Raw genomic sequence first — 25124 nt, 5'->3', positions numbered from 1 at the left:
GAGCACTGAGCAGGTGATCTAGTGTGCATGGCCAACATTCGTGTTGATCAGTCTTGTCCTTTAGATACAGTATGCCTTTTCAGACAGGACAAAAGAGAAAGACATCTAAACAGATTTATTGAGGAACGTGGATTCACATGAGGCGAGTGAAAGCTGATCTCTGTTATCTTCACCTTGCAGCTACTCCTAAAGTTCTCTTTATTTACAGCATATACAACATGGCACCCAGTCCCACCCTGATTATTAGAGTCATCCAAGTCAATACAGGACATTTACAGGACAGCTCTGTGTATACTTCAAAATCAAACTGAAAACATAAAAAAAAGTTACCATTACATGCAACAAAAGTATTTAGCATATTACATTATGCTAATGTTTTAATTATAATACAACTTCATTTACAGTGCACCATGAGATAAAAATGATTTTCCTCATGATTCATTGTCTGAGAACCCATCCCTTTAAACGGCCGCATGACTCCTTTAAATATAAATGTACTATTCTGAAGAAAATAATTCAAACGTCAATTACTTTGTAAACACCAATATTTGAATATAAAGGTTATTTGTTGTGAGACAAAGACAGATATTCACAAGGAAGGAAGGCTAATCATGTTGTAAAGACTTTTGAACATAAAATACATTTTCACAATGGCAAACGTTAACTTCAGTGTCATTGGAGAGACAATCACATGATCTCATACCATCCCTAATAATCTCCTCATACTTGATCCTCTATTTCTCCTCTTCACCTCCATCCCCACCCAACACCCCTCTTTCCTCCTAGCCCTCCCCCTCTCAGCTCAGGGCCATGGTGGCCAGACTCACTAGGTCACGTTTCAGAGTCTCTGTACAGTCTGCCTCTCTGGCCAGTCTGCGCAGGCAGTCTGCAGCCAGGGAAGAAGGGCGGGGCTGGGAGGAGCCCTGAGAGCTCAGCAGTAGGGACAGACAGGCCCTGCCCAGTCCAGGATAGCTGTACCGCTGGGAAAACCAATACACCTGTGGTAGGAGGGTCCATCTACCAGAACCAACTTTAGAGTCCTGTACAGAATCTACAACCTTCTGTGTGTTTGAAACACTCTGCAGTTTAGAACGTCTTTTGCAGCACTTAGAGGCAGAACTTGATTTCAGAGGATTGACACAAGTCTCCAGTCCTGAGGTTGTCTTTGGTGCACTATCGCCCTTCTGGCCTGGTCCAGGGGCAGAGTGTCGTCTACCCTCTGTCTGCTGACAGGGTTGGAGTCCAGAGCCATGTAGTGACACAGCCTGGCCTGCTGTCACTGTGGGGGCCAAGGAGTCTGTCTGGGCCTCAGAACCACTCAACTCTAGTCCAGATGTGCGGTTTGCCAGGCTCTCGTCAGCAGACTCTCCCTCTGACCCATATTGGTTCATGTTAGATGGAGGCTTTTTGCCAACGTCTGCAATTCGACCAGCATTCTTGGCAGAGCAGGACAGCAAAGACACACACAGATCCTCCACCTCCCTCTGCAACTCTGTCACCAAAAACCTACAGGCCCCCACCATCGTCTCAGCTAGGGGGGTCTTCTGGAAGCCCTGTGCCTCTGGTGAGGGTTCTTCTGCCCCGTCTCTCCAGACACCCAGTCCTTCAGAGGCCAAGGATCCCAAAATCTGACACTCTCCTCTGCCTTCTCTCTCTGTCTCATCCCCCTGTTCCTCTGCAGTCTCTCCGTCCCTGTTCAGGCGACAGCCATGCAGATAGTGCAGTACAGGTAGCAGCATGCCTTGGCTCACATCCCTGATAGGGATGGCCTCCCCAGTTTTCCCTTGAGCCTCTCCAAAGCCCCCCCTCAACAGGGCCCTGAAGTACTCTGACCCCACCACCTCGGTTCCCTCCGCCCCAGCCACTGCTTCCCTATTGGCTGACACCTGGCTCCCATCGTCCAGCAGGAAGAGGAGGTCAAAGGTTGAGTCATTGTAAGGACAGATATTGCCCAGACGAGGCTTTTTTAAGGGAGGGGGTGAAGCTTTACCGGTTTGTGAGACTGACAGGGGTTTGATAGGACTGAGTACCCTGCACCTTCTTTTAGCCAGTACTGTTTTGGGGCAACCCATCAGACTAGAGAGGCATCCAATCAGCAGGGAGAAATATAGAGAGTGGAGCTGGGGGGCGGAGACATGTTGTGGTGAGTTGAGACAATCGGAGAGGAGTCGTCGGCATTCACTGGTGTGATGGTCTTCCTCTTCCTCGTCCTCATTACATCCAAGGGGCTCCAGAGCCAAGAGTAGACCACCGTTGTCTAGAAGAAGCTTCTTCAACAGAACCTTGTTACTGTTAGGGAACACAAGTTGATGTCAGATTACAGTTGGTATACACTTCATAACATTCCACCAGTGCCATTTCACACAAGACAATTTGACTTACCCATTTACTAGTGGTAGAGACAGGGCACAGTTCAGCTTGTCTGACTCCGAGCCTGACAGCATCACATGGCTCAGGACTCCAGAACCAAATCCAGACTCACACTGAACGCGTAGATTACTAAGAAGAGCAAGACCTAAAGACATATGCACAAGAAATTATACCCAAAACGTTACAGCAGCACCATTACACAAACTAATAACAAAACTTTATGACCAAGTACAACAATTAAACTTACCAAGCTGTTTCACTTTGGCCTTGACCCTATCAGTCTGCCTCTCTCCAGCTCCCCAACTCTCAGGGTCACTCCCTCTCTGGACCAGGTGGTGGCGGATCAGAGCCACTGAGCCAGTCCTGACCAGCGCCTGCAGACAGTTGGGGTTGCAGCTCAGCCGGCACAGCATGCGGAAGCACCTGCCGCTGGGGTCCTGATGCTGGCTGAGGTAGAACAGTAGGCCAGAGATGATGCCTGAGTTGACCAGAGCAGCGCTGGGATCCGTGGCGTGAGAGAAGCGTGAGAGCAGCAGCAGGATGGGAGACTCTGGGGCCCAAGGCTCAGGGTGGTAGGGGTGGTGGTAGGCCTGGGGTCGGGACACTGTGGGAGGGGTGTCGAGGGGCACCACACTGGAGCGGGTGGTTGAGGGGACACGTGGCCTTTTCCGTGGAGGGGAGGAGAACTTGGATGGGGAGACGGAAGTGAGGGGTGGGATAGTGGGGGAAGGGAGAGAAGAGGTAGAGGAGCTGGGCTGGGCTCGGGGGGTGGAGGTAGAGGAGCTGGGCTGGGCTCGGGGGTGGAGGTAGAGGAGCTGGGCTGGGCTAGGGGGTGGAGGTAGAGGAGCTGGGCTGGGCTTGGGGGGTGGAGGTAGAGGAGCCGGGCTGGGCTTGGGGGGTGGAGGTAGAGGAGCTGGGCTGGGCTTGGGGGGTGGAGGTAGAGGAGCCGGGCTGGGCTCGGGGGGTGGAGGTAGAGGAGGGCAGAGGGACACAGGGAGACAGATCAGCGTTTTTTGAGGGAGATGACAGGTGGACCTGAGCTGGAGAACTCGTTGAGGTAGAGGGAGTGGATTGACTCTGAGATTCGGGTGAGGATAAGGGAGTAGAGGAAGGTAGTGAGCGGGTAGGAGATAAGCATTTTAAAGGGGAATGACAGTCAGTGGTAGAGGTTTGGGGAGAAGAAGAGGGGATATGAAGACTCCCCCAATCTCCCTCCGTGCCTCCAGGAGAGTCAAGAAGATCCCCCTCAGAGGAGATCAACCCTTCAGACACCAACCAGGACCTGGAGGAGCAGCAATAGGACAGGTCAGATAACCATTTTTACAAAACTCAAATAAATCACAGGTGCACAAACCCAGAGGGGTGCAAAGGTGAGTCTGTTCACTCACCTCAGGCTAAGAAAGCTGGATGACCCAAGGACATGTTCCTTCCCCATCTCCTCTTTCCTGTTCCCCTCTGGGGGAGGGAAGTCAAATGAGTCGAAACATGACGTAGACAGCAGCTCTGAAGCAAACATGGTAGAGGTGAGGCTCACATCCATCTTCCCAGCAGATGGCTCCTCACCTTTAGCCAGCTCCACTAACCGAGCAACTAGCAGGGGGACTATTCCCAGTTCTTGTAACTGTTCCAGGGCAGCTTCGTCATAGACAAAGTCAACACAAGCCAGAATGACCAATCGGTCGAGGGGGTGGCTCCGATGGACACCAAGGAAGCCAATCAACACCTCCAGACCGCCGCTCTCCTTCACTTTGGCCCGGTTCACTGCCTCTTTGCAGCATAAGCAGAGTGCCTTGAGGAACACTCCAGACTTCAGGCCGTCCTTCTTGACCTCCTCCGTAAACTTCTGGATTACCCCCAGGGAACCCACCAGAGGACGTAAGCAGCCTTGAGTGCACATGTTGGCCAGGGTTTTCAACGCAAGCTCCTCAAAAGGTTTATCGGCCTCTCCCGAAGCCATGACACCTAGCTGAGCTAGAACCCCAGATCTGGAAACCTCTCTAGCACACTCTACACCACAGCCCCTGGTGAGCTCATGGAGGGTCCGGAGTGCTGCTCTCCTCAGCCCCAGAGGGTACTCTGGAGCAATGAGCGGGGCAAGAGCAGTCAGAGTACCCTGGGTGAGCAGTAAAAGGCGGTTTGAGGGGGTGTCTGCAAGGTAGAGGAGGGCACGGGCAGCCGACTGAGCACACTCTAGTTTAGAGGAAGGGGCTTCCAGTGGGTCATCAGAGGGAGGGGACGGGGCGGATGCGAGAGAGACGCAGAGGAGCAGGAGTGGAACACCACCTGTGTCGAAAACAGAAAAGCAATTATTTTTCGGGGACAAAATCTAATGTTCAACTTATACAGTACCAGTCAAAAGTTTGGACACACCTACTCGTTCAAGGGTTTTTCTTTATTTTTACTATTTTCTACATTGTAGAATAATAGTGAAGCCATCAAAACTATGAAAGAACACATATGGAATGTAGTAACCAAAAAAGTGTTAAACAAATCAAAATATATTTTATATTTGAGATTCTTCAAAATAGCCACCCTTTGCTTTGACAGCTTTTCACACAGTTGGCATTCTCTCAACCAGCTTCATGAGGTAGTCACCTGGAATGCATTTCAATTAACAGATGTGCGTTGTTAAAGTTAATTTGTGGAATTTCTTTCCTTCTTAATGCGTTTGAGCCAATCAGTTGTGTTGTGACAAAGTAGGGGTGTATGCAGAAGATAGCCCTATTTGGTAAAAAAACAAGTCCATATTATGGCAAGAACAGCTCAAATAAGCAAAGAGAAATGACAGTCCATCATTACTTTAAGACATGAAGGTCAGTCAATCCGGATAATTTCAAGAACTTTAAAAGTTTCTTCAAGTGCAGTCGCAAAAACCATCAAGCGCAATGATGAAACTGGCTCTCATGAGGACCACCACAGGAAAGGAAGGTCCAGAGTTACCTCTGCTGCAGAGGATAATTTCATTAAGAGTTACCAGCCTTAGAAATTGCAGCCCAAATAAATGCTTCAGAGTACAAGTAAGACATCAACATTAACTGTTCAGAGGAGACTGCATGAATCAGGCCTTTATGGTCAAATTTCTGCAAAGAAAGCACTACTAAAGGACACCAATAAGATGAGACTTGGGCAAAGAAACACGAGCAATGGACATTAGGCCGGTGGAAATCTGTCCTTTGGCCTGATGAGTCCAAATTTGAGATTTTTGGTTCCAACCGCCGTGTCTTTGTGAGACGCAAAGTAGGTGAACGGATGATATCCGCATGTGTGGTTCCCACTGTGAAGCATGAAGGAGGAGGTGTGATGGTGTGGGGGTGCTTTGCAGGTGACACTGTCTGTGATTTATTTAGAATTCAAGGCACACTTAACCAGCATGGCTACCACAGCATTCTGCAACAATACACCACCCCATCTGGTTTGCGCTTAGTGGGACTATCATTTGTTTTTCAACAGGACAGGTGAAGCTGGTTGAGAGAATGCCAAGAGTGTGCAAAACTGTCATTAAGGCTACTTTGAAGAATAAAAAATACAAAATATATTTTGATTTGTTTAACACTTTTTTGGATACTCCGTGATTCCATATGTGTTATTTCATAGTTTTGATGTCTTCCCTCTTATTCTACAATGTAGATAATAGTACAAATAAAGAGAAACCCTGTGTCCAAACTTTGGACTGGTACTGTACTACAAAACAAAAATACCATCAGAAAGTGATGTACAGACAGACACAGGCAGCCAAAATCATTATAACATGTTTTACTTACCGGCAGAGTGGATAAGTGTGGAACTCTCAGGGTCCATGGCCAAGTTCCCCAAGGCCCGGGCTGCTCTGTTCTGGATCGTCTCCATGGCTACATTCTTCTTCAAAATACCCACTAAGAAAGGAAGAGCAAACTTACATTTCTGAAATTTTCACCATTATGTGAAATGAATGATTCAAACTTATTGTGATAGTCACTTGCCCACAATAGATATTCCATCAAGCTTCCTAACCTTTAGAGGGGAGAAAAACATTAAATATCATAATGTAAGTCACCACTGTCCAACTTTTCATACCAAACATTCATATTCAATCAATGTAAATGTGAAGCAGCCCTGATTTGTCCTACACCCTTCTGTCTCACCTCAACTCGTGTCTGTCTCTCAGTGCAGCAGTTAGCCAGGATGCTGAGAGCCAGATCCAGAGTCTTCCTGGAACACTCAGGGTGCTTTAGCAGGTCCAGGAGAGTGTGCAGTCCACCCTGGCCTCGGAATCGAGCTATCCCACTGCTTCCTCCTTTAATGTGCTGTGTGCGGATGGCTACCAGTGCTCGCCACTGCCCAGCTTTGACCCTCTTATCCAGCTGTCTGTGTCCACTGGTGTCCGGCCCTGCAGTGCCTGGCTTGTGGTCCTCGGCTGCTGCTCTCCCAGGTTTAGAGAGCTGTGACAGGCACCAGGTCAGAGAGGTCTCTGGGGAGGCTGAGGACACTTCTCTGGGGTTGCCTAACCAGGTCCCATGTTTCTGGATCCCTGGCACTGGCTTTGACGCCATGATGAAACTAATTATCTCCAACCCACCTGCTCTTCTGCTTATCCTCACTAACAAGTCACTTCAGATAGAAAGTGATGACATGGAGGATGACAGGGGGACTGAGGGGCAGAAATGTGGATCATTATTTTTGTGCATTTTACTTTCCAATTTTCTTAGGCTACATCATAAAGTTATACAGTATTAAACATGGTTAACAAATGATCTGTAGTGTATTTTCAGCTTAATCAATTTCCAAAGTTTGTCAAAAAATTCTGGAAATGAACAAAAATACTACAAATACCGGCATGACAAGTGGAAGAAATTACCCTTTGACCCCACTTCTCAGCAATGCTGCTGGGAGTTGAAGTTTGTAAACCTCTCGTCCACTCCCTAAAAAAAAAAAAAAGGCCTCTGTATGCGAGAAGGCCCAACAAACAATCACGGTGCGTTATGGTGCGAACACAAGTGCTATAAGCTATGTTTTTAGTCCCATCTCAAGAGTAATAAAGTATTTGCAATGACTAATTATTCCCACCGACATAATTAATTCAATCAAACGAAGAATAATCGTTTTAGCTAGCCGCTAACGCCATCTTTTAGCTGGACGATAAACAGGAGGCGCCACGAAAAGGGGGGAGGGACGTGTGAATGGGTGGGTCGTTCTATTTAATCATGGGCCTTGTAGTCTCAGCTGTTTTACAACGATCAGAATTAAGCAATATTTCTCTATGAAAAATAACATTTCCCAAAACATTAATAAATAACTCCTCGTTTAAAGCCATATCTATAGAAACCGGTGATTGTTGTTAAGTAAGCAAAATAAATCTTGTTTCATTAGAACTGTAAAAACTACATTTTCCATATTGCTCTACGATGCAATAGCTACGCTCACTGGGAGGTGCTGGAAACAAGTATGGGGTTGTTATATTCATCGTTTTAGTTGATGCGGGGGGGGAAATAATCGCATGCCATAGCACAGTTGTTAAATGATTGGTTAGAATTGCTTGTCATATCCTACTTCAAACAAATTTCATTGTCACTGAGTAACACAATGGATGTTATTGAGACGGTTGTAACAGAGAGTATTGAAGTAGATGAAACTCCAACGGTGTCCAGTTTGGATCCAGATAAATCGAAAGCAGGTCAGTGCAACTTGTCAGCAGATTGCGTACATCGTTATTTGCGAGGTGCTCGATGAGTTTGTGGTTGATCACTGATATTTATCAGAATAAATTTAATTGGCTCTCAAAGTTTCTCAATAGGGCAAGTTTCTGTAAACACACGGGCTACGAGGAAAACACATGACAATTTAATAAACAACATTTAACAAAACATGTCATTTATTTGTATCATATTGTTTTTATATACACACATTTATCAACTTCCCTTCTCCAGAGTTTGTATGGACTTTACAAGCCACATGGCAACTTGTCCAAACCCGCCTCGAAATGGACCAGGATTTTGACCAGCCAGTGTGCAAGAAAAAGAAACTGTGGGAGACAGTGGCTGAGAGAGTGACTGCCAAGCTAAGGGCAGCTGGGAGCACAGATGTCACAGTCAAGGCCTATGAGTGTGATCTGAAGTGGCGTAACATGTTGGCCACATACAGGAAAAACGCTGAGAGGTCCAAGAGACTGGGGGCCCACAGTGTCCACTGGGAGTTCTTCAAGGCCATGCATGAGGTCCTGGGGAAGAGTCGGGAGGAGATCGAGGCACAGCGCAGGTCCAAACTCAACGGGACCAAGCTGGGCAAGGCTATTGCCAGCAAGCGGTTTACCCCCATCCTCCCTACACCCTCCCTGACAGCTGCCCCCTTTGCTTCCAGGCCCCCCCAGGATGTCCTGCAGCTGTACATGGAGCTGCAGGAGAGGAAGATGAACATGTGGGCCCAGCAGAAGGCCCTGGAGGAGAGGAAGATAGAGGCCATCAATAATCTAGCCCGTGCAATCTCCAGTTTGTCTCACAGTCAAAACAACAGTTTCCAGCTGCCAGAGTAGCAGTACAGCACACCAGAGCAAAGGAGTTCTCACTGAACTTGTGCATAGAATGAAAGACTGCATCATGCAAATGTTTCTTAAGCGTTCAACCATTCAGCTACTTTGTGTTGTCATGATTTGTCATTGTATACGTTTTTATTATGCTGTAATAACACCATTTGACAAAGGAGTTGACTGCAGGAATTCCCTGTAATACCTGTGAATGAGAAGAAGGCTACACAGGGCATTTGTACATAGATCTGCCATAGGATACAAATAATCCTACATATGTATAAAATACAAGATATTGCTGTGATACTCTTCCTTATAATAAAACATTCAATATAAATGCTGTTTATCTCAATACAAACACAAAAATTCTAAATCACTTTATGTACTTCCAGAATCCAACTCTTTGTACAGCAAATCTGCGATGGCTTCCCTTCTCCTCACACCCTCCTCATCACACTCCCCCTCTCCCTCCTGTGTCCCTGCCTCCCTCTCAACCTGTCCGTTGACCACTTCCCCCATGTCCAGAAATACATTGTGGAGTATGCAAGCAGTAAGGACAACTGCTTTGGCTCTTTCATAGTTCCCCATGTCCAAATACCTGAGCCTTTCAAATCTGGCTTTCAGGTCAGCCACAGCTTGGTCCAGGAGGTAAAAATGGGCTTCCAGGGACCTGTTGTAAAGATTTCCCCTGGGGCCACGACCCACTACGTATGGGGTCAATATCTGGGCAGAGGCTGGATATCCAACTCGAGCCACTAGGCAGGTCCCTGGGGGCATCATCTCAGGGACCTGTTTGAGTTTGTCCCTCAGAGCACTGGCTCTATCCAGGTCTGATCCCTTGCTGATTCTGCAGTGTATCAACCTGCCTGTATGGTTACACACCAGCTCCAGGTTCAGCCAGGAGTCGGGATGGGCCTCCTTCTTCATCCTCTTTACCTCTGGCACCATGCTCTCCACATCCTGTTTGCCAATGGGCAGGCGGATGGGGATGCGGGTGTGCCCCAAGACTCCCAGGACCCTGGGGACGCCCTTCTCTTCCAAGCCCTTGGCTTTCCCCAGCAGGCTGGAGAGGGGGGGGAGGTTTTCAACAGCCTCAATGCCTGGAGGAGAGAAGGACCAGAAACAAACACAGGTGATGGAGTAAATAATGTGTCAATTGTTTGAAGGTGAACATTTCAGGATATTGTAATTCAGTGATATTCAAATTTTTTGTCCCATACAAAAAATTGTATGGGACAATATACAAACGTTTTTGAGAAAGATAATTGGAAAACATTTCTTGAGTAAATGTATTGATGCCTTTTCATTTTGAAAGTAATGTAATTAATTTCATGTTATTTGTTGATGTCAAATCTAAATTGACTGATTTTAAGGTTGTGTCATCCGATTTGGGGTGGCAAGAAATTATTGGGGGGAAAATGGGGTCCACAGAAATACTGGCAGATAAAATGGGGTCCCTGCTGAAAAAGTTTGTATAACACTTGTAATTGATCCACATTAAACAGCAGTCTACATACCAGTTGGCCATCTAATTTGTTGGTCCTCAAGTGTGTTCACACGCTCACAAAAGGAAAAGAAGATCCTATGAATGTTTCCTTTTTCCAGGCGGAAACTGGTAGACACAGAGCGATAGCTGAGGCGCTTGGACAGGAGAGTAAGGGACAGGAGAACAGTGTGAGACAGGGATAAGCGGGCACGTCCTGCCATACGGCTCTGATTGTATCTTGAGTTTGAATTCTGGAGGAGATCTGTAATGTACTGAGAGATGAAAAGAAACATAAATCAGATGTGTGCACAGCAAATGAAGCAAATGGTGTCATCTCAAATCTGCATTAGTGTGGGGATGGAACAATAGATCAAGCCACAACAATGAAGAAAAGTAGGCCTACTGAAGGCTACCTGAACTGCAGCGTTTTCCTCAGCATCAGTTAACTGTTGAGATTCAGACTCCTCTTCTACATGAGAAAGTGTTGTAAGTTCTGTTGTTGACCGAATTTGGTTTTGCTGTTGAGGTTCTTCCACCAGCTGAGACAGTTGTAGGTAGATTGGTCCAGGCTGGTCCTGAACCTTTGCTAGGAGGTCAGCTTCCAGAATTTCTTCCACTGCTCGGTCCAATCGTTGCTCCAGTTCGTCTTGAGAAAGAGGCTCCCATTCACGCTGCATCATTTCGAGCACAGCTCGACCAGCCGACTCAACATAATTATTATCCATGCGTGTGCGTGGTGCTGAGCGCAGTGGAAAAGGTTAGATAGAGGACCACCGAAACGGTAACGTTATCCTGAATACCGTATTTAATATTTGATTTGTTTTGCTGATTCACTCCTTTAAATAGTTTATGGATAATGCCATGATTGTTCAGAACTTGGTCTGTTAACACACTAAATTACAGGCTAGCTAGCGATCTAAAATGTATAATACAGGGTAACTTATCACAGATACTGGTAACTAACTAACTTATTAAGTTGGCTATTATTGCGTTATATCTAACTAGCTTGCTAATCCACTATGTCCTCAGTTATTGTGTAGATTACTAGTTAGATACCCGACACCTGAGATGCAAATAAATTAGATAGCTAAATATTTGTTCTGTCTAGCTAGCTAGCTCTCATCCATCCTGCTAAAAACAAAAATATAATCTTCTTCTTTAAAGTTTTATGGCAGACTACACCTATTGGTGTATTGCCGCCATCTACTGTACGGGGTCGTCTTCTTTGATATTATTGCAGTACGAACTATTTCGGTGGTGGAAAAGTAGTCAATTGTCATACTTTAGTAAAAGTAAAGATATAATAGAAAATGACTAAAAGTGAAAGTCACCCAGTAAAATACTACAAAAGTATTTGGTTTTAAATATACTTAAGTATCAAAAGTAAATGGAATTGCTAAAATGTACTTAAGTATCATAAGTAAAAGTATCAATTATTTAAACTTCCTTATATTAAGAAAACCAGATGACACAATTTTTATTGGCAGATAGCCAGGGGCATACTCCAACACACAATTTACAAACAAATAATTTGTGTTTAGTGAGTCAGCCAGTTCAGAGGCAGTAGGGATGACCAGGGACGGCAGGGTAGCCTAGTGGTTAGAGCGTTGGACTAGTAACTGTAAATTCAAATCCCCGAGCTGACAAGGTACAAATCTGTTGTTCTGCCCCTGAACAGGCAGTTAACCCACTGTTCCTAGGCCGTCATTGAAAATAATAATTTGTTCCTAACTGCCTTGCCTAGTTAAAGAAAGGTAAAATAAATAAATGTTCCCTTGTTAAGTGTGTGAATTGGACCATTTTCCCATCAAAATGTAGAGTACTTTTGGGTGTCAGGGAAAATGTAGGGAGTAAAAAGTACATTATTTTGATTTAGGAATGTAGCAAAGTAAAAGTTGCTAAACATATAAATAGTAAAGTACAGATACCCCCCAAAAAACTACTTAAGTAGCACTTTCAAGTATTTTTACTTAAGTACTTGACACCACTGGGTACGAAGAAAAATGCTATAGGTGCATGCTGCCACCTACTGTTTTGGCTGTATCAGCCCAAATCATTAAAATAAAGAAAACTAAACTCAATGAACTCCTTTATTCGGATTCAACTGCCAATGCCCATCCCTACAGGCTCTGGGAAATATATTCTGCTGTAGCTAGCGTAATACAGTAAAAAAGTGCAAGACATCACCCTCTTTTGGCGATAGTATAATACACTATCATAAAATCCTGAACATTTCCTAATTTTACTGAACGGATTTTATTTCACCATATAAATGACAAAGTGAATAGCACAAAAGCATTTCACAGAATAGTGTGCATTAACGATAGCAATAACAATATACCACACAGGGGCTGACAAATATTTTGTATGTCAACAAAAGGACTTTGTGGTTGTCCTGTTTTTAAAAGAGCATGTTGGCGAACTATTTCCATCATATTTTAAGAGAATGACAACCACAACAGTCAGATTGTTGACTCCGAGACAGTAATTTGTACCTTAGTTTATCACGAAAGATGAGTGGACCACCGAAAATATGCTAAATACCGTATTTACTGATGTTTAGTTAATTCATTCATTTAAATATAGTTGATGCAAAAGGCCATGCTTGTTCAGCCAACACACTAAATTACAAATTACAGGCTAGCTAGCCACCTAAACGTTTCACCAAGGTAATTTATTAACAAATATTAAGGTAACTAATACATTGGCTATTATTGTGTTATAGCTAACTCGCTAATCCACTTCATCCTCAATTGTGTAGATTAATAAAGTTACCTACCTGACCCTTTATCCAAATAAATGAGCTAGCTACATATTTAACTAGCTCTCATCCAGCCTGCTACAAACACATTCTCCTGCTGTAACTAGTTTAATAGATTAAGCAAGTGCAAGAGCTCACCTCTTTCTGGCTGTAGTATAACACTACACTATCATACAATCCTGGCAATTTCACTGAACTGACTTTATTTCACCATATGAATGACAAATACCAAGTAAAGTGAATGGCACAAAAGCATTTCACAGAGTCCATTAACAATATACCACACAGGAGGTGACAAAGAAAATGTTTTTTTTTTTTTATGTCAACTCAAAAGACAATTACAGGTGTTGCTTGTTTCATAAAGTCCTGTTTTTAAAAGAGCTTGTTGGTGAACCATTTCCATCATATCTTAAAAAAAGGGCATGACAACCACCCCAAAAATCAGGTTGTTGAATCTAATTGAGACAGTTTACACCGATTTCAATTTGACACCAGTAATTTGTTTGTTTATCACAATAGATTAGTGATTCCTGTCTCTTTCCACTGAAGGTTTCCATTTACACTTCAGCCCCCCCCAAAAGAGGGGGGGTGGGGGGGTGTAATTTGGGGGTAGGGGTCAAATTGGTACAGTTTTGTATAGAGAATCAAGAAGAAAAACAATTACACAGGAACTCCAGTGCAAAGGTTCAAAAGTAAAGAAACAAGCAAACAAAAACCAGATAGTGGGAAAGCTTAGAAATAAAACTGACGATTGTAAATCTTCACACCATTCTGTGTGTGTGTGTGTGTGTGTGTCCATCCGTGTGTGCAAGTACATGTGTTCTGCTATACATTTTATGTCATGGCATCAACATGTGTTTATTTCAGATCCATTCATGCGCATGTTAACTAGATAAGCTAATAACTCACAAACCCTTTGTTGCTCCACATACTACCACCCCAAGGAGTAATTAAAAAACGCTAAATTGTAATATTAATATTGAATAAAGAAAAACAATGCAATCAGCAAGAGGGCATTCTAAAAATGTAATAGCCACTCCCTTCGCAAATCTCCAACATAGCCAAAAGACAGGCTACACCCTCCCCAAAAGACTAGTATGAATTAAATTAGGAGGTATGATGCATTTTTCATTTTTTCCCAACCCCCTTACTGACAGTGGCCTGACAAATTAGAAATGTTTGTTGAGGGATCTTGTGAGTGAATCAAAACATGCGTGAGCCTAGTTCAGGAATAACATGAAAATACTCCCCTCTGTGTGAGAGGGAATACATGTTCTTCCTGCAAAGTTAAAGATCTCACAGGTACACTCGCATGTTACCCTAAAGCAGTCTGTAAAGCCGGCCTACCTAATTCAAAGCACCACTTCCCAGATCCCCCGCCCCATGTCCCTCCCTCCCTGGCTGCTTCCTTCCTTCACTGCACTGCCTGCTCATTGGCTGTGCTGCCAGAGTCCTGAGGCTTCATGACGTCAGGAAGCTCTGGGGGGCTGGAGAAGGGCTCAACCCTCAGCTGCTCAAATGCATCATCTGAAAGAGAGGGAGAGATTTGTTTGATAAGGAGAGAGTAAAGAGTATCAAAAGGAAACAGAGGAAGCAAGAGGCATTATTAGAGGGATAAACTTAGGGATGCAAGGAAGTGGCAATTTGTTTCTGTTAAACAAACTATTTCACAGCCATATCTTGCAGCTCAACATCAGAATAAAACAGAGTGAATGTTTTGAAACATGGGACAGATGCTACGTAACAGAAATTAACACTCACCACCGAGACGGAAAGCTAATCCAACAGTCCCTGGGGCCTGAGGTCTGGCTGTCTGATTTGTGAAGCCACAGTCTCCAAGAGTCTTACTATCCTCCAGCAACATGTCATCCTGATACAAGAGAGATGTCAGAGCAGAGGGTAGATATGTAACACCACCATCAAGTTCACCATTTAATCTATCTATCTATACATATATATTCACTCACACACACACACACACCACAAATGAGGGCAGGAGAGAGAGAAAAGAGAAGAACAGACTTTGGGGGAGTGTTTGGGTTTAATAAAATCAACTTCCTCTTAGACTTGGGGAGTTCCTACAGCAGAAGAAAACCCTATTTTATATATACAAATAGAATAAATGACTTTCATTGGCCTGGCCATATCTTACTCCCCCACTTTGTAATTGTCCTCCACAAGGGGTATGCACTGTATATACCTTGTACAGCCTCTGTTCCTCCGGTGCCCTCTTTAGGATACCCTCCACTATGCGCTTCAGCTCGTAGACCGTAGTGGACTCTTTGGCATCAGTGAAGATGGTCGTCTTGTGACGCCGGATCATCAGAAACACATCCTAAGACAACAGCAAGTTAAAGAGATAAGACATAATAAAAATAAGTGTCCCAAACCTTTAGTACCAGGGACCACTATGCCGTTGCTCTGTTTGCTAGCTAACAGACCAGTGAACAATAAGAAACACTGGAATAGGACTGTGAAACGTGCTGCAGCCCTTGACATTTCATTCATTGTCTAGTAGTCAATGGCCTATGATTTGTATATGCGGAAGCCTTTCTTGAACCAATGCGCCTGTTTGACGTTAAAACATCTCAGTAGAGGGGAAAACTGAGCAAACAGCAGCCAGATCTGCCACCATAGGCTTCTGCCGGGTGACAGCCCCACATGTGCTCGTTCATCATTAGAAGTGCTACAGAGCCATCTTTCTAATTAAAGGCCTCAAGCCTGGGCCGGACCCAATAATGTCGACAACATGTAGGGCTGGAGGATAGTGGGCAAAGTACAGTTCAATATTTGGGAGAAACAGGGTCTCATCATTTAAGTTTGGGGGATCATGCAAAGTAAATTGGTTAAGACCGCACCGCCAACTGTAAGACTAGGCTTAACTTGAAGAGGAAAATGCTACATTTCTGTTGACTGACAAAATTACGGTTGACTATGAGCACATTTTACCTAAACTTGCCACCAGTTACTTAATAGCTAGTTGATTAACATTGACTGGTTAACATTGTCTTCCAAAGCTAGTAGCTAGCTAACTGTTAGCTAGCTACATAACGATGCTGGATACAAAATGTCCAAATGACTTTAGCTAACAAGCTGGCAACTGTATAACGTTAGCTTGCTAACTAATTAAATAGCAAATGGAATGTTTGTGTAGCTAACTAGTCAGCAAAAAAAAGCTAGGTAATATTGCATTACTTGTTCAGTTGGCTGGCATCTACTACTGTTAGCTAACGTTAGCTAGCTAGCCCATTCACTCAATGCTTCACTGACGTGTGGTCATGTACGCTTGACACCAAACGAATAGCAAGCCATCTGGGCAGTAGCTACCTAGCTAGCTAACGTAACCTAGTTTCTATGGACATGGAAAGTATGTTCGAGTGTCACCAAGGCTAGATAACTAGCTACATGAGACAGATCTAGGATAAGTTAGCTACTTATTTCTTTTTAACAAGTCAGACAGTGAACGTTGAGCTAGAATTAACTCGTCAAGTTAGACTAAAACAAAACGCTGATTGCAGTTAAACAGCTACTGTTGACTTGCTAGTTACCGTTAGCTTAATATGCTGCGAGTCCATATCAAGCGTTTCCCACCATATGTGTTAATGGAGGGAATTAACGGTTTCTACATGTCAACATTTACTTTACCATAGCAGCAAAACGCCATAAGAATGTCAAGTCACAGTTTTAAAATAGATCATTTATCTCTTCCTCACTCACCATTTCTCTCGGTCGGTTGCGCCTCCGCTATCCCACGCTGCACTGCGAGAATCACAAAACGCTCTCATCCAACAGTGGTGTATAACACCAGAGATACTTTTGATGAGCTAGGAAACTCAATTGAAATCGTATTAACGACCATTGTGTACGTTGCCCATGCTCCGTCAATGGACCGCGCGGTGCCTTCTGGGCGATTCTTGGCCAAATAGAGCTTTCCTTCAAGGAGTGAATGGGAGTCAATTGGCCGCTAACTAAAAACTCAACATTAGCATGGATTTTGTCAACAAGAAGTACAACATTACAAATATTTTCCGATATGTGCGATAATTAACTTGCTATCTGTAATGTATACCTTTGGAATCGTGCCATCGCGTTCTTTGAAGAAAAAAAATAGGCAAGTTTCTCTACTCATACCCTGACTTTAGGAACGGATTTCGTGACGATTATTTTAGCAACAGCGTGACGAAGCAAAACAACGTCAACGCGATTGGTCAACAGTCTGCTGTGTGGGTCGTTATGCGTCTCATTCATTGCCCAATAGGATTCCTATCTCCTTTCTCTAATGTCTCTGATCATACCACAGCGGAGGGTATTCAGAGAACTAGTAATGGCGTAGTTTTGTAGGCATTAACTCACTCCACAGGCAGAAGGGGTAACCATCTTTGCGAACTCCGCCATGGTTCGTTTGCCAATACCTATGGGGAAATGAATGGCGGTTTTGAATAAACGCCGACAATAAGGTATGTGGTAAACACAGGTTTAGGAAATCTAACGTATTGTTATATCAAATAATCATCAGTTTACGTCACTTTCTGTGAATGTATGTATTTATGAAAAATAAAGCACAACGCTTCATAATTCATAAAGGTCATGTTAACTGACTGATATCTCATATTACAAAATATATAAGACCTCCTCAGACCTTATTTTAGGCATTTATTTCAAACCCCTATTATTTCCCCAACCAGAGGTAACTCATTACCGGGTTTTAGAACTACAAGTTGGCGAGATGTTTACCATTTAAGAACCAAAACAAGAGTTTATTGGTCATTCAGGTAAATTCTATTGGAAAATTGAGGTAAATTCTGTTTCGTTTAAAAAACGTTTTGCATCAGAATCTGCGGACTGAATTACACCCCAGCTGTCCGAAAGCGCTGCTTGTGCAGTGAAGTGAAAACTCAAGCTTTGTTTTGAGAATATTTCATAATTGTACATTTTGTTAAGCTCCAACACCGGCATGCTCTACAATGAAGAGACCCATAATAAATGCATGCTTCATAAATGTAAGTATCTTTGTATAAACAAATGCATATTTTTTTTGATTGTTCAGTCTCTTATTCAAGGCATAAAAAAACTTTCCTATAATAATCCTGCGTTCATAACCAAATGGGGAAGGTAGTATTTACCCGTTGTGAAGTCGTAAATACCAGTTTGATACAGTCACAAGCTTTGAACTCGCCGATTGGCTAATGGCCAACAAACTGTGTCAACCATAAACAATGTACAGCTATCATGATTGTAAACAAAGTGTTAAAAAACAATAACAAGATAGCTTTTTATAAATAATGTCTTGTTGCATACTAATTTCCTTAGTATGTGACGTCAGAGGTCAGCATGTGGGAGAAGTCAGAGCTCAGGGATGATAGATAAGTTTCCTACTACTAATTACCAGTTGGAGGAGCATTAAAGTGGATTTTTCCAAGATCAAGTAAGGTGAAAATATCTACAGTATATGCTACAATAATGTAAGGTGAAAATGTCTATACTACAATAATGTACTACAATAACACATGTTTGGATTCATTTACTGGAAGAAAAAAAAAAGTTTACAGTGTAAAATAAAGAAACTGCTTTTAGGATAAGCTTATCACTATTCCATCATCTATGTTGCTATGCATGATGTTTTGACTGATTTTGAATTGATCCAGTTGGTTCAAAAACTCCTACTATCATCCTCCTGTGTAATAATCATGACCCAGTACACCAGCCACACACAACCATAAAACACAAGTGTTTCTAATCAAAATGATAAAGTAAAAACTACACCCCCGATAGAGCGCTCATCCAATCAATTATTCAGTTTTCCATGGCATGATGTTCTTCAGAGGATCGCTCACTGTTGGTGTCGGGGTTACCCGCCGTGCTACCGTCGGGGTTACCCGCCGTGCTACCGTCGGGGTTACCCGCCGTGCTACCGTCGGGGTTACCCGCCGTGCTACCGTCGGGGTTACCCGCCGTGCTACCGTCCGGGTTACCCGCCGTGCTACCGTCGGGGTTACCCGCCGTGCTACCGTCGGGGTTACCCGCCGTGCTACCGTCGGGGTTACCCGCCGTGCTACCGTCGGGGTTACCCGCCGTGCTACCGTCGGGGTTACCCGCCGTGCTACCGTCCGGGTTACCCGCCGTGCTACCGTCCGGGTTACCCGCCGTGCTACCGTCGGGGTTACCCGCCGTGCTACCGTCCGGGTTACCCGCCGTGCTACCGTCGGGGTTACCCGCCGTGCTACCGTCGGGGTTACCCGCCGTGCTACCGTCGGGGTTACCCGCCGTGCTACCGTCGGGGTGACCATGAGTGTTACCGTCAGTGTTGTTGTTACTCTCGGTGTTGCTCCTTAAAAAGGAGACCCTTGTAACTGTGCTCTTTCCAGCTGTTTCCTTTCCAGATTCAATGCCAACCATGTCTGTAATAACAGATAAACACAATATGATCAACAAATTACAATTATGTTAGTAGCATAACATAAGACAATTACAATTTAGAACACACTAAATACTCACTTGAACAATATCTATGTTGACAAAGTTATTCTCAAACCTCTTTAGGAAAGTGAACTAACAGCTGGTGCGCGATCTCTAATATTAAGTAAGTCTCGAGGTTCTGCTCGCCTGAGTTATGCATCACGATAAGCTGTAGACCATACTATTTACCTGTATAATACATATTGTATTACCACAACTACCTTGTACCCCTGCACATTGATTCAGTACTTGTACTCCTTATAAACAGCATCGTTATTGTTTTTAATCGCATTACAATTTCCTTTTTTACTTAGTTAGCATTGGCTCACAAAACTCCCTCTAACTTCTTTCATACTGGACACAGAGACATAAAAATGATAACTAGAAGTATATCTGACGCAGGAGAAGTTCCCCAAACCCTGAAGTATCCCTTTAACCATCACCACAGTGTGTGATGTCGTATTGTACAGGGATTGCGCTCACCTTGCGGATCAGTGTCATGCCCACCCTCTTGATTTGACTGAATTGCAAAGGAACTCTCTCTGAGCTCTGCAGGACTGAACTGTAGGAAATATAAAAAGCACAGGCAGAAATGCACCCATTCAATTGAAATGCAATCCATTATGATAAGAGTTAAGCTATAACTACAGAGTAAACTTACAGACAGATCCCTAGGAGTGGTGACCGGCTGTGGTCCTTTGCAGCACAGCAGAGAGAAAGGTCTCTGCTTGGTCTTGGGGTGCTCCTTGAAACACAGGCTGAACACCTTTGCAGGGAGGCAGACATCCCAGTTGTATGGATGGTCCTTCACAAGATCAGACACCATCCTGTTGGGGTGAAGGCCACCATGGTCAAAGTTGAGTATGAAATTAAAAACCATATAAAGGAATGAGTCTAAAACACAAACCTGCTGATCAGGGTCTGTGTGGCCAGATCCAGTGATCCAACTTGCCGATGACGGTATAAGAGAGAGAACCCCCTCAGCTTCAGATGACTGTTTAAGGCAAGGTTGATCTAAAACATGAATAAATGTAAAAACACCTCATAGGATTGTCTAATGAACCACTCTGGACCTATTGACCGCTAGTGCATATATGAACCAACCTCAAGATTGTTGCAAGGTATGTGTAACAGTAAGTATGTGACAAAATATATTTTGCCTCACCTTACTGGTAAACTTCCTTTTTAGTCGAACAAGGATTCCAAAAGGGAAGCCAAAGTGAGAGATGACTTCAGCTACATGCTGTGCTACCTCAGTAGAGCTACAACCTCTCAGGGGGAAGGCCTCCACCCATTTGGAGTAGAAGTCTGTCAAGGTCAGAACGTACTGGTGTCCGTTCGGTGTTAGGGGCAGTGGCCCTCTGATGTCCATACCCAGCCACTCCCACGCCTCTGTGATCTGGGTAAGAATGGGAGACAATGTATAGTACTGTTTTAATGACACTCTTATTGGTTTTCGATCCAGAGTGAGACATATTAGAAAAAAACAGACCAATGAATCAACGATCAACTTGGAGACTCTATCCCTAACCCTGTATTAGAGACTGAATGTTTACACATCCTTCATTACCTCTATTATGTGCTTGAGGGGTGGAAGTTGGAACTCCATGTTCTCACATGCCACCTGAAAATAAAGTGCATTGTTTATCAAATTCTTAGCATAAGCTATTGGTATATAGCATAAGCTACAGGTTATTCCAGTGAGCAAACAACTTACCTTCGGGGCAACATCATCTTTGAATCCCCAGCGAATACTCTGCAAAGATCAATATGAGGAAAATGTTATTAAATGTCTACATAATGCAAAACCCCAGTAAATAATCCCTGTATATCTGACAAAGCAACAGTCCAATCAGACCATCTAGAGCCACTCACATGTGGTAGACAGTAATCACTGTGGAAGAAACCTGGGAGGGATTCAGCCATTTGGATTTCTTCATCTACATGGATATACCAACTTGAAGAGGTAACTTTTTCTGGAGCTCTGATCCGTCAAAATAGAAGTTGACAATTGAAAAAAACTGAACTAGAACACAGGTAGAAACCATACTGCTCTACAGTGATGTTGTGCATTCCAAAAAGAGACCATTTAACTTTCACTTAAATTCACGAGGTTATTTACTTAGTATTGTCTTTAGCCAGCTTGCTTGTCTCTGATGTGATGGTGGGGCTTGGTGTTGTGACCAGTTCAGCCACTGTAACAGCAGGGGCAGCAGTATACTTCCCTGGCAACCCATCACTCTGCATGCCAAAAACAAAGATAATGACCACCATTACTGCGTGGACGCATGTACTTTAAACATACCGTGTGTAGGCTATGCATTTACATATCAATGCTTCACTTACCAAGTGAAAACATAGCTGAGTTACATCAAATGCAATACCAAGATGGACACTAATGTGCAATGTGTGATACCAAATACAGCCAAGGAGTTATTAGCCTCTGCCAGTGCCTTACCCTGGCTCTTCTACTCTGTGGGTGGATGGATGCCTGTAGAAGGAACACATTTTATTTAAATCACACGTTAAAATATTGTACATCTAGTTATCATAAACCGTATTATTTGTGTAGTGAGTTCTGACTTTGGGATGTATCTCGCTAGATACATTTTTGGTTGCAACGTACCTTCTTCTTTTGAAAGTTCTCTGGGAAGTCAAAAATGGTCGGGACTGCGTCTGGCGTGAGACGTTGACGTTTGTCCATCCGGCAAATGTACTTGTCTTCAAAGTGAATGGAGCACACACGGTGGTGGTGTTGAGGATTCCAGTCTTTCCACTTCATATTAATAATCCATCGCATGCGTCTTTCAGGGTCATTTTTGGGGAAACTGTTACCAGAAACATTAATACACCAGCAAATTGGTATCACAAAAGTATCAAATGATGAACAGTAAATCCGTAAATGATTTATGTAGATTTATAAGAGAACAGTATCGCAACAGAACATATAATCTAGCTAATTAAGCTTTTTCTGTCATAGGGTTTCTCGTACACACTAACGTTATTTGTACTAGCTAGATATAACTTTAGCTAAAAATACCATAGCTAGCTACCGTACCCAGTAATAGGCATCACAGTTATGACCAAATAATTGTTACTGTTCTAATTACGTTGGTAACCAGTTTATAATATCAATAAGGCACCTCTGGGGTATGTGGTATATTGCCAAAATACCACGGCAAATAGCGTTAACGTGTCTCTCGAGCAAGACGGTAAAACGTACCTAAAAAATCCTACATCAGCTTTGGGACCGCGATTTTTGCAGTTGTATGCTGAACACAGTGTTGGCATTTTTGTCGCTGTATGAAATGAACAAATATAAAATACGAAGCACAACTAGCTAGCTAAATGTTCTCAGAAGTGACAATGATGCCGCCGGATGTTAATGTTTTTTACACGGGTTGTTGTTATTGTTCTTCTTCTTCGTGTAGTTCTCTGGCAGACTACACACTTTGCGTATTGCTGCCTTTCACAGGTCGGAGTGTGAATTGCAAATGTTCTGCACAAAATGGGCAAAAATAAAATGCACCACCTACGTCTACATAAACGCCACTATTCACGGTTGCCAGGTTTAGCTGACATTTCTAGACCGATGACTATTCAAAACCCGCACACAAGGCCTATAAACTAGCCCAACATGTTTTTTCTGCAGCAAGGGGAGTTGCCACAGGTTTTTATATATTTTTTTAATCTGTAACATAATCTGACAAATGCATTCTAATAACAGCTGATCGGCAATTGCGATAGAACTGTGACAATGACACACAATTGATAACTTCCAATTTCATTAACCAAACATGGACATTAATAATACGAGGCTACAACAACAATAAACTGAAGTTATAGGCTATTTATTAAATCAGTTTGCCAGCACCAGGTAGACTACACAAGTGACAAAAATGTATTTCCAATGACTCCAGTGATTTTTTTATTTTACCTTTATTTAACCAGGTAGGCTAGTTCTCATTTGCAACTGCAACCTGGCCAAGATAAAGCATAGCAGTTAGACACATACAACACAGAGTTACACATGATATCATTTAAACATATTTATTGTATCAAATAGTAGGCTACAGTAGCCTACATAGGCATAGAAATGAATAGGCTACTTGATTTATTTAACTAGGCAAGTCAGTTAGGAACACATTTCTATTTACAATGACGGCCTACCGGGGAACTGCATTGTTCAGGGGCAGAACGACAGATTTTTACCTTGTCAGCTCTATGATTCGATCCAGCAACCTTTCAGTTACTGGCTCAATGCTCTAACCACATTTAATGTCAGTTTTATTGTGGACTTTTTCCCCATAACAGAAGCATGTGAGGGAGTTCCATAACTTCCATTTCAAAATTCCACTGAGCATAAAAGCTTATTTAACTAAATGTTTTTTTTAGGGAGTAGATCTTTAATATTGCAGATAGATTGTGGTTTCTATCAATGTAATTGTCTGGCCCATTTCCAATCCCCCATATACATTTTTTGTAAATATACATTGTATATCACTTTATATATATTTTTTAAATATATTTTCCCCTAACCCTACCACCTAATTGGTGTAAACTAATGGACAACAATACTTAGGCTTCTACATCCTATATACATTTTACAGACAGTATATTTTACATTAGTTCACTTGTTAGTTTTTTAATCAATTGTTAGTTAACAATGTAATTGTACACAAACACTGTATAGCTTCAAAACATGGTTAAAACTATCATTTTGATCTCATGAATTTGTGTGGTTCAATTTCTCCAGCCCCATCCCTCAACTCTTTTGCCAAAACAAGTGGCGGGGCACTTGTTGTTTTTCGAATTGCCCCTTTAAAAGCTAGAATCCTTAAATTGGTGAAACTACAACATCAAAAAAGTTAATGCAAACAAACTGTTTTTCCCCTTCGGAAATCATTGTACGCGCAACAGAACAGCAGAATATGTACTGCAATTTATTTTACCACGCTGCCGGACGTTCCTGTCCTCCGTTTCATGAACAAAAAAAACAATATTAAAGACGCTGGGGCGAACAGTGGTGCTGTTTCCCCAACTGCGGATTCGATAATTAAACCGAAACTAAACCAAAATTCCTGAATCAAACCAAAGTAACCCTTCTCCCACTAACAACAATAAACCTATCCCAACAAGCCTATCATAACAATTCATCATGGGAACTAGTCAGACCCTCTGCCCAACCCTGACCTAGTAACCTCTCAACCTGGTTTTCCCTCACAGTTTCACAAATGGGAAAGACAGCCTCATGTGTCACAATTGTTACACGACACCTGATCTTCCTGAACCGCAAAGACACTAGTTATTATACTGTATCACAGGCTAGCCCCAACGTGCCGATGCTATCCCTTGCTTGGACAGCATTGTCCCGCATTTTCCCATTGCCGAAAAACCATACAGAGCGCTCAGAAAGTATTCACACCCCTTGACTTTTTCCACATTTTGTGTTACAGCCTGAATTTACAATTGATTACATTGAGATGTTATTGGCCTACACGCACACAATACCCCATAATGTCAAAGTGGAATTATGCTTTTAGAAATGTTTACAA

General features: G+C 43.2%; 5 protein-coding genes across 7 annotated transcripts; 1 reads left to right on the top strand and 4 right to left on the bottom strand.

The window, feature by feature from the left end:
* Nucleotides 1–100: 100 nt before the first annotated feature.
* armc5 (armadillo repeat containing 5) lies at nucleotides 101–7517 on the bottom strand. The gene is made up of 9 exons (XM_045721290.1): nucleotides 7205–7517; nucleotides 6492–6997; nucleotides 6330–6360; nucleotides 6132–6242; nucleotides 3759–4653; nucleotides 3242–3652; nucleotides 2618–3195; nucleotides 2383–2515; nucleotides 101–2289 (listed from the first exon to the last, which is right to left on the bottom strand). Exons 2-9 carry the CDS (start codon nucleotides 6897–6899, stop codon nucleotides 798–800), a joined length of 4059 nt encoding a protein of 1352 aa, XP_045577246.1. The 5' UTR covers nucleotides 6900–6997; nucleotides 7205–7517; the 3' UTR covers nucleotides 101–797.
* Nucleotides 7518–7760: 243 nt separating this feature from the next.
* Nucleotides 7761–8914, top strand: LOC106606892 (uncharacterized). Its single transcript, XM_014203348.2, has 2 exons — nucleotides 7761–8020; nucleotides 8274–8914. Exons 1-2 carry the CDS (start codon nucleotides 7930–7932, stop codon nucleotides 8873–8875), a joined length of 693 nt encoding a protein of 230 aa, XP_014058823.1. The 5' UTR covers nucleotides 7761–7929; the 3' UTR covers nucleotides 8876–8914.
* On the bottom strand, nucleotides 8192–11521 carry LOC106606891 (uncharacterized). Its single transcript, XM_014203347.2, has 3 exons — nucleotides 10766–11521; nucleotides 10384–10624; nucleotides 8192–9966 (listed from the first exon to the last, which is right to left on the bottom strand). Exons 1-3 carry the CDS (start codon nucleotides 11075–11077, stop codon nucleotides 9245–9247), a joined length of 1275 nt encoding a protein of 424 aa, XP_014058822.1. The 5' UTR covers nucleotides 11078–11521; the 3' UTR covers nucleotides 8192–9244.
* A 1896-nt stretch (nucleotides 11522–13417) lies between these two features.
* Nucleotides 13418–16874, bottom strand: elob (elongin B). Of its 2 annotated transcripts, none has more exons than XM_045719471.1 (4): nucleotides 16662–16703; nucleotides 15314–15448; nucleotides 14875–14983; nucleotides 13418–14640 (listed from the first exon to the last, which is right to left on the bottom strand). In XM_045719471.1, exons 1-4 carry the CDS (start codon nucleotides 16686–16688, stop codon nucleotides 14528–14530), a joined length of 384 nt encoding a protein of 127 aa, XP_045575427.1. In that variant the 5' UTR covers nucleotides 16689–16703; the 3' UTR covers nucleotides 13418–14527. The 2 variants fall into 2 exon arrangements, with proteins under 2 accessions (XP_045575427.1, NP_001134958.2); NM_001141486.3 differs by lacking the exon at nucleotides 16662–16703 and adding an exon at nucleotides 16831–16874 and having other exon boundaries at nucleotides 14046–14640.
* A 1745-nt stretch (nucleotides 16875–18619) lies between these two features.
* LOC106606893 (uncharacterized) lies at nucleotides 18620–22995 on the bottom strand. Of its 2 annotated transcripts, XM_014203349.2 has the most exons (12): nucleotides 22793–22995; nucleotides 22196–22397; nucleotides 22028–22060; nucleotides 21692–21810; nucleotides 21445–21553; nucleotides 21287–21325; nucleotides 21140–21193; nucleotides 20735–20968; nucleotides 20477–20583; nucleotides 20231–20396; nucleotides 20053–20131; nucleotides 18620–19511 (listed from the first exon to the last, which is right to left on the bottom strand). In XM_014203349.2, exons 1-12 carry the CDS (start codon nucleotides 22858–22860, stop codon nucleotides 18907–18909), a joined length of 1815 nt encoding a protein of 604 aa, XP_014058824.2. In that variant the 5' UTR covers nucleotides 22861–22995; the 3' UTR covers nucleotides 18620–18906. The 2 variants fall into 2 exon arrangements, with proteins under 2 accessions (XP_014058824.2, XP_045576110.1); XM_045720154.1 differs by having other exon boundaries at nucleotides 21140–21325.
* Nucleotides 22996–25124: the final 2129 nt, after the last annotated feature.

The sequence above is a fragment of the Salmo salar genome, chromosome ssa06, assembly GCF_905237065.1.
Source record: "Salmo salar chromosome ssa06, Ssal_v3.1, whole genome shotgun sequence".
NCBI lineage: Eukaryota > Metazoa > Chordata > Actinopteri > Salmoniformes > Salmonidae > Salmo > Salmo salar.
This window is presented reverse-complemented; position numbering and strand designations above follow the sequence as displayed.